Below are 8161 nucleotides of genomic sequence, written 5' to 3'. Positions count from 1 at the left end.
AGGTGGGAATACAGGAAGGAAAAGGCTTTGTTAAAAGAAAACAACGTATCTTAGCTCGGGGAGGGCCTCATAAGAGACCTAGGAAGCAACCTAGGAAGCGATCTAGGAAGGGAGGTAGGAAGCTCGTGAAAAGGGGTAAGCCAAAACGCTCTCTGGATATTTTCGACTGAGAACCCTATAAAAAGGGAGTGAGAAGGAGCCCAGAACACATTTGATGCCAGTTCACGCTGAGTAACACATCGTTCCAATATGATGCACCGAGAATCTTGCGCTTGTGGCACCAGCAGTTTAGAACTGTTTAAAGTGCCCCCGACCAACGTCACTTTAGAAGATTCGAAATGGATGGAATATTACCCCATTTCCAGTACCCTCAACTCGGATACGGCTCCGATTGAATTTGAAATCAAAGGACAAGGAGATGAATATCTGGATTTATCCCAAACGTATCTCCAGATGGTCTGTAAATTCACGAAAGCCAATGGAACGAATCTCGCAGGAGGCAATTCGTCCTCGACCCCCGTGAATAACATTCTCCATTCCTTGTTCAGTGAAATCGATGTCAGTCTCAATGGAAAAGTCATTACCCCGGGAACGGATACTTATCCCTACAAAGCGTATCTGGAGAAATTGCTGTCTTATGCACCCAAGACTCTGGAAACCCAGATGAGAGCCTGTAGCTTGTGGGAAAAAGATACGGCAGGACATATGGATGAGGTCAAATTAGAAGCTCTGGCTCAAACTCCTATCGAATTTGCAGTAGTGAATAACAAAGTCAACATCGCGGCCGTCATCCCGACTCCCGAGTATCCGGATGATTCCAAGAATGTAGGGTTGAGAAAACGTCACGAGAAGATTACAGACAGTAAGGAGATCGTGTTGATGGATCGATTACATCTGGATTTGTTTGAGCAAGAGAAATGTCTCCCTAATGGCGTGGATGTCCGTCTCCGATTCAATCGCGCTCGACCCCAGTTCTACATGATGACCGCTGCCGGGAGTAGTGGGAAAGTGGTCATTCAAAGTATGATCTTGTGGGTGAGGAAAGTCAAACCTGTGCCGAGTATCATTAATCTCATCAATCAGCAACTGAGTACTCAAACGGCGAAATATCCATTGAGACGAGTGGAAGTGAAAACCTTCACCATTCCTAGTGGCACCCAGTCTAAAATCACCGATCATCTGTTTCAAGGACAGATGCCTAAACTGATCGTGTTGGGCTTTGTGGACAATGCGGCTTTTAATGGGGATAATACCCGAAACCCCTTTCATTTCCAAAATGAGAGAGTCAAGAAATTAGAAATCAGTATCAATGGAGAAATGATGGAAACCCGCCCTTTGGAACCTAATTTCACCGACGATCAGTACCTGAGATCGTATTTGAGTCTGTACAAAGGCTTGGGAAAATTAGGCCAGGACTGGGCTCCGGACATTACCCTGGAAGAGTATAAAAACGGTTACACCCTCTGGTGTGTGGATTTCACGAAAGATCAAGAAGCCCAGACGGATAAATTTCATCTCATACAGACGGGGAACTTGAGAGTGGAAGTGCAATTTGCCGCCAACGTGGCCAGGACCTTAAACTGTGTGGTGTATGCCGTGTTCGACAATCTGCTAGAAATCAACAAACAACGAGAAGTCAGCATCGATTACTAAGAGAGAGAGAGATGGATACTCAGCAATTGAGAGATGTTTTACAACGAGATTTAGGACCGGCGTTTGCCGGTGTGTATCCTCGAGATGTCATACCTGAGCTGTTACCTCATCACAAAGCCATCGTGGTGAATACAGACCCTCACGATCGCCCTGGAGCGCATTGGGTCTGTTTGTATTTGAGTAGCCCTACCGTCGAATATTTTGATTCTTACGGATTACCTCCCAGCCATAAAGACATCCAAGACTTTATTCAACGCCACGGAGAGACTTGGATTCATAATACCCATTGTTATCAAGATTTGAATACGGATGTCTGTGGACAATACTGTGTGTATTTTTTACATCAACGCCATCGACATAGAAGCACCGTACAAGAATGGTTACTTCCCTGGAAAGGCACGGCCTTACAACGCGATCGTTTTGTGGCGGATTGGTTTAAAGAGACCTTCCGTAAACCGAGAACCCATCAAGGACAAACTTGTCAATGTCAAAGACTGAATGTATTGTAAACTATGTTATTGTTATTGTTTATAGTTGGAGTTTAATAAAACGTTGGAAAAAAAAAAATTCTTGTCATTGTAATCAACCATGTCTTTTCAAAAAGAATGGGTAGCCCTGAAAAGGGCTGTTTTCTTTCTCTCTGTTCTTTTCTCTTCTTCTTCTCTCTTCTCTCTTCTCCTTCTTCTCTTCTCTGTCCCCTCTCACTGTCTGTTCTTCTTCTTCTTCTTTCTTCTTTTCTTTTTCTGCTCCTCCGGGGGTTGCTCGTGGTCAAACACAAACACAGGCAACCACCCGTGTTTAAAAAACATTCTCCCCGGAGGCCGCTGTACCACTTCTAACTCTGCGTCCCAGTTTTCCTCAGGCGGGGGCAGATCCTGGCTCATGGGTGGTGGGGGAAGAGCCTCCCGTGAGGCCGGCTGGGCAATCTCTTGCTCCCAATCCTCCTCCCATTTGATGCAATAATCATTCACCGTAGGGTCTGGTCCTACTCTGCGGCTCATGGTTCTGGTTCCTTTAAAAAATCGGAATGCCCGATTTTGACGTTGCGCTCGGTTTAAAAAGGCGAGAGCGTGGACGTCCTCGAAAACATCCCCTTACCTCAGATGGCTGACGTCATGTTGATGACTCATCAAAAAACACTATATACATAGGTCACTTGTTACCATTTTTTCTCAATCATGTCGTTTGAACGGTACGTGCAAGATGAGAAAGATGTACTAGTGTGTGGGTATTGCCGAGGACCTTGGAGCACTTGTGGCTGTTTTCATTATAAAAAAGAAAACATCCTGGCCAAACATAAGTGGATAGAGTATATGGCAGAGCTGAATTATTGTCCCTTTGTCTATAAATGTTGTGGTCACACTAGAGAACCCTGGCTAGCGTGTAAGTGTCCGCAGCATTGTACCATCACCCCTGAAGAAGAAATAGCGCATAAGGACTGTACCTGTGAGATCTGTCAGGAGTTTAGAGAGCGCTGGACTCAGAGAAAGTTTAAGCCCCACCTGTTTCAACATTGTCCTTACAGTCAAGAACCCCGGTCAACGTGTACCTGTGAGACCTGTCAACCAGCATGTCGGTGATGGATCTACGAGGAGATGTATTATCTCTACCTTGGGTGGATGGTATTGTACAACAATGTAACTGTTTAACGGTGAAACCTCATGGATTAAGTCAACGTATTGCCGACCGATTTCCTTGGGCTAATCTGTATGCGACCCGACAACCTTTAGGAGGGAGAAATTTAGCTATAGCAGGGGATCGAGGAATACCGGGTACTGTGTGTATTATGCCTCATTCTACTCATCCTGATGTGATCTGTTTCTTAGCGCAATGGGATTACGGGAGAGGCACTCAACGCTTACCCTTGTATGCCGATACCCCCGAACAACGTGAACTTTGGTTTCAACAATGTTTACAGGAATTAGGCACTTTGTCTTACCAGACTTTAGCGTTTCCTTATCGTATTGGATGTGGATTAGCCGGAGGCAATTGGACTCATTATAGACAATGGATTTGTGACTTTGCTTATCAGTATCATAAACATGTGTACATTGTCAAGAAAATGTAACTTTATTATAGCTTTATTCTAACTCTTACTTGTGTTAATAAAAACTTTTTTAAAACAAACTTGTGTGTTTCTTGATTTTTGCCATAAAAAGTGTCTTTTCAAAAAAGTTGGTGGCCCTGAAAAGGGCCGTTTGGTCCTAAGGACCGACTTTTCATTCCCTGCTTCCGGTAAACCGGCATAACGGGCACCGTCCCCGGGTGTGTCGCCGCTCCTCTATCCGCTCCACGCACGAGCAGCAAGCTGGGCGCTGCCCACATCCCCTACAGGTGATTCCAGAGTGTACCCTGTCTTGCCAGCAGACAGGGCACTTAAACCAGATGGGAACCACCCTATCTGCCCAGCCAGGGACAGTCATAGGGTGGTTCCTCGGGGGATGAGTTGCCACCGGTGCGTGGGTTGGCCTCGGTGGTGGAGTCCTCCCTGCAAACCGGATGGTAGGTGGTGGGGGTCTTGCAGGGGCTGCCGGTCTCGGTGGTGATGACGTGGCTGCCACCAGCAGCGACGGACTCTGGGCTGGACTGGGAGGTGGTGCGGGGGACGGTGACCGCGGTGAATACTCCACCGGTGACGCTGATGAGTCGCTCATCGGCACCGGGCTGTATTCCTCCGGTGCCGATGGGATCGCTGGTGGTGGTGTTGTAGCCATCGCCGGGGAGTAAGGTGGTGGTGGTGAGGGTGGCTGTGGGGCCCGTCGGCGCGGTCTCGTGGCCGTGGAGATCCGGGCGGTGCGGCGGCGGGGTGCCCTCCCTTCATACTCGGACCGCACCCGGCAGATGATCTCACGGACCCCACTCTGGTCGAAAGGGGAGAAGGTGCTCAGGTCGTTCTCAGAACGCACGACCCAATTCTCCCCTACCCGTTCCTCAGCCACCACTACCAGCCGGTACCGGAAGCCAAGCAAGGTCTGGAAATTGAAGAGCGGGTCTCTTCTTGTAGCCATTCTTCTTTCTTCTTTCTTCTATAACTTAAAAAGCTGTGCTGGATCACCAGTGAAGCAAACTGGCGAGTGCGCCGGTATATATCGGGAAAGCGCGGACCTCCTCGAAAACATCCCTCGCTTCGGAGACGAAGGCAAGATGGCGGCCGTCAAAATGGCGGATTTGTGCTTTCGAGTAGAGAGTTTTTTCTCATTGTCTTTTTCTAGACATTCGATATCTGTGCAAGGTAGATTTAATCTGATAGATTCTGAGACGGCGAATGCGTTAAACTTATTTTTATTTTGCTACGTCGCATAGTTTTCAAAGAAACAGAGGTTAAAGAGGTCGAGTCGAGGTTCAATGTTTCTTCACCCCCTCTTTAAAAATGTATTTCTCGAGCATGTACATCCCTAACAACATCTCATAAGGTCTATTCGATAGAAAACACCTTATTTGATTCGATTTTCACTCTACCTTTAGGATTTTCTGGATTCCTCAACAAATAAACCCTTCTCTGAGAGACTCAACCAAACACAGCTTTCGTGTAAACAATTTTATTCATGTCACATATTTCAAATACATAACTCCCACACACAACACCAATGCACATGTCTTTTTAAAATAGGGTCCAACATTTTTTCCATTTCTCGAATCCTGCGTTGAAATCGATAGCGATCAGCGGCTACAGTCATCCAGATACTTGTCCGGTCTTCTTCGGGTAACAGATACACTTCATTATGGTCCAGATTAAAAGTCACACGTTTAACTTGACGTACATCTCTCGAAGACATCGTAGTCTGATTTTCTCGATTTCTGCTCTGTCTGTGGGTCGCATTCGTTTCAATTCCTGGCCCATTAAATGAATCAATACTAAGGCTTGCGGGTTGACCCGGTTCTCGATCAAATACTGACAGAGACATGGATAGTCCTTTAAGCTGATGGGAAATAATTCTTCTCGCATATAGTGTAACACAAATTCAATCTGCCCTGAATGAATGTCTGTGAGATAATCCAATACATAAACTATCGCTTTCTCTGTGATGTGGTCACTGCTGGCCATCCTCCGGGAATAAATGAAATGAATTAAGTTCTTCACACTTTATGTATACTTCTCGAAGCCAGTCCTTGGTGATACTTTCAATCTCGGCGGTTTTTTCAGGCATGCGTTTCTTGAATTCCTCCCCCAGGACATGAATTAACATCAATCCCGCATCGTTATAGAGCTTGATGTACACCTGGTTCCGTAGATCTGTATATTCGTCCAGAGTCATTGGAAACACTCTCGCTATCAGAAAATGTTTAACGAATTGAAACACCGTATCGTCTTGCATTTTCTCTACCCATTCTAATGCATGGTTATGCGCTTTTTCTGCGATGTGGTCACTGCTGGCCATCCTCCACGAATAAAGGAAAAGAAAAACGGTTAGGTTTTTTTATACACCTTTTCCAGCCAGTGATCGGTAATCGCTACAATCGCCCCAGTCTTCTCAGGTTCCCGTCGTCTAAATTCTTGGTCCATGGTATAAATCATGATCAATCCAGACTCTCTGTTCAGGTTGTCGGCTATATGCTTGCAAACGCTGGAATATTCATATAAGGTCATAGGAAATTCCCAAAAGATCAACAACTTCATGGCGAATTTATATCTCAACGGCTGTTTTTCTTTCCAGTCCTTGATACACTGTAATGCAGCGCTACGAGCGTTGTTCACCGATTCTTTGTAGTCCTCGAAATGCTGTAATACAGCGGTAAGAACGTTGTTGGTCAATTCAGCCATGATGATCAAAATGAAAAAATTCTAAAACGTTCTTGTTTTATAACAGGGCAGCCATTCCTTTCATACGAATCAGTTCCACGAATCCTTTTTGTAGACAATCGCGTAAGATCCGATCAATGTCACTCATCTGGTCTGGAAGATTCTGTTTCAATTCCTCAGCATACAAATAAATCATGAGTAAACGGCCCGTATTGGTATTCTCCGCTAATGAATCAGCAATCCGTTGAAAACTATGTACATTTCTGACCTCCGGTGACATCTGTTGTACAAATTGACGAGCATTTTGAATGACAGGGTCATGTAAGGCCACGTTCATACATTGTAGTACATAACTATAGCCATTTATTCTCGTAGTAGCACTGCCGCCCATAGTAAATAACGAACGTTCAGAAAACACCTGTATTTATAGGTAAAAGGTTATGCATCACGTGATCAAACACCTGCACCACGTGATCAAACACCTGTACGTCAGGTGGTTTTTCTACAGTCATTCTTGTCTGACCTTCAGTCATGGATACACGGAGAATTTTAAGAGCGAGACGCCGCCGCCAGGGAATACAACCAGTGGAGAATTTAACCATAGTAGAAGATTATGTAGACGAGATGGAGATCTGGGACAATTTAGTACAGAGATGTCGCCATCGATTACGCTGGGGGCGATCTAAAAATTGGTGTTTTGACTATGTATTGCGGTCACATGAAACAGTGGAGGATATTTGCCTGCGATTAAGTGACATGTACCTGAAAAATTCTCCCCTCATACAGTACATGATTTACCAGTTTTACACGTTATTGAACGGCACTCAAAAAGTATCGGGATTTATTCGACTGGAGAAACCACGTTACCGAAGAAGTGTATGGGTATTGTTTTGGGATGCACACTGGATGTGGGAAACCGTCGAAGAGATACGTTTCCCCGGGAGAAGAGCTCGACAATTAGTACAACACATTATATCCGAAGATCATGACTTACACGTGTATATAGAAGAACCTGCGTATGAAGCCGGGCATTTTTAAAAATAAAAACTTCATGCATAGCCCTTTTTAGGGCTACTTTAAACACCAATATAAGTTCCATTCCACTAAAAGTCAATGTGCACTAGCACGCGCTGGTCGCGAGAAACCGGCTTTTCAAGTTCAATTAGGGCACTAGCACGCGCTGGTCGCGCGATGTTCTAGCTGAAACCGGTTTTTCCAGAAAAAGATGATGCAACCACGTGCTCCCCACGTGACCCCACGAGACAGAATAGTCTAGACATTTTGCTGGCTATAAAAGCGGAGCCCCAGTGTCAGTCCTCATTCGATCTTCAATCACCTTCCAGAAGACATGGCTCAGAAACAACTAGAATTTGTGGACAAAGCTCAGAAGAAAATAGATCAGCTGGTACAGAAGCAGATGGGACCACAGAAAGACTACATTGAACTGAAGAAAGCTAAGACTGACGATCAGAAGATTGAACTGGGGAAGACCTCGAACTTCTTGCTCACGTCTCCAGACTACGTTGCTCAAAGAAGAAGAGAAGAGAAGAAGATGGCCCAGACCTCGAACCAGACCACGAGCTTCAATCTCACGCCTTCAGACCACGTTGCTCGACAAGAGAAGATGGCCCAGACCTCGGATTACCTCCCTAGCCAGAATCCGACAGACCCGGGATTAGGCTTCTATTTTCCCGATTCACAGGACGCTACGGGATTGGAACTGGGCCTCTACAACGCTCAGAATGAACCTCCGACCATGAACAAAGA

The 8161-nt window shown here is 45.6% G+C and overlaps 2 protein-coding genes across 2 annotated transcripts; one reads left to right on the top strand and one right to left on the bottom strand.

Annotated features, from left to right (window-relative positions):
* The first annotated feature begins 249 nt into the window (after positions 1–249).
* On the top strand, positions 250–2151 carry LOC130053654 (uncharacterized protein F54H12.2-like). The gene is made up of 3 exons (XM_056161033.1): positions 250–1284; positions 1414–1635; positions 2050–2151. Exons 1-3 carry the CDS (start codon positions 250–252, stop codon positions 2149–2151), a joined length of 1359 nt encoding a protein of 452 aa, XP_056017008.1.
* Positions 2152–3872: 1721 nt separating this feature from the next.
* Positions 3873–4661, bottom strand: LOC130053653 (actin nucleation-promoting factor WASL-like). The gene has a single exon (XM_056161032.1). It carries the CDS (start codon positions 4659–4661, stop codon positions 3873–3875), a length of 789 nt encoding a protein of 262 aa, XP_056017007.1.
* Positions 4662–8161: the final 3500 nt, after the last annotated feature.

The sequence above is a fragment of the Ostrea edulis genome, chromosome 3 (assembly GCF_947568905.1).
Source record: "Ostrea edulis chromosome 3, xbOstEdul1.1, whole genome shotgun sequence".
Lineage (NCBI taxonomy): Eukaryota > Metazoa > Mollusca > Bivalvia > Ostreida > Ostreidae > Ostrea > Ostrea edulis.
Note: the sequence above shows the minus strand (reverse complement) of the source record. Positions and strands in the feature narration are given on the sequence as shown.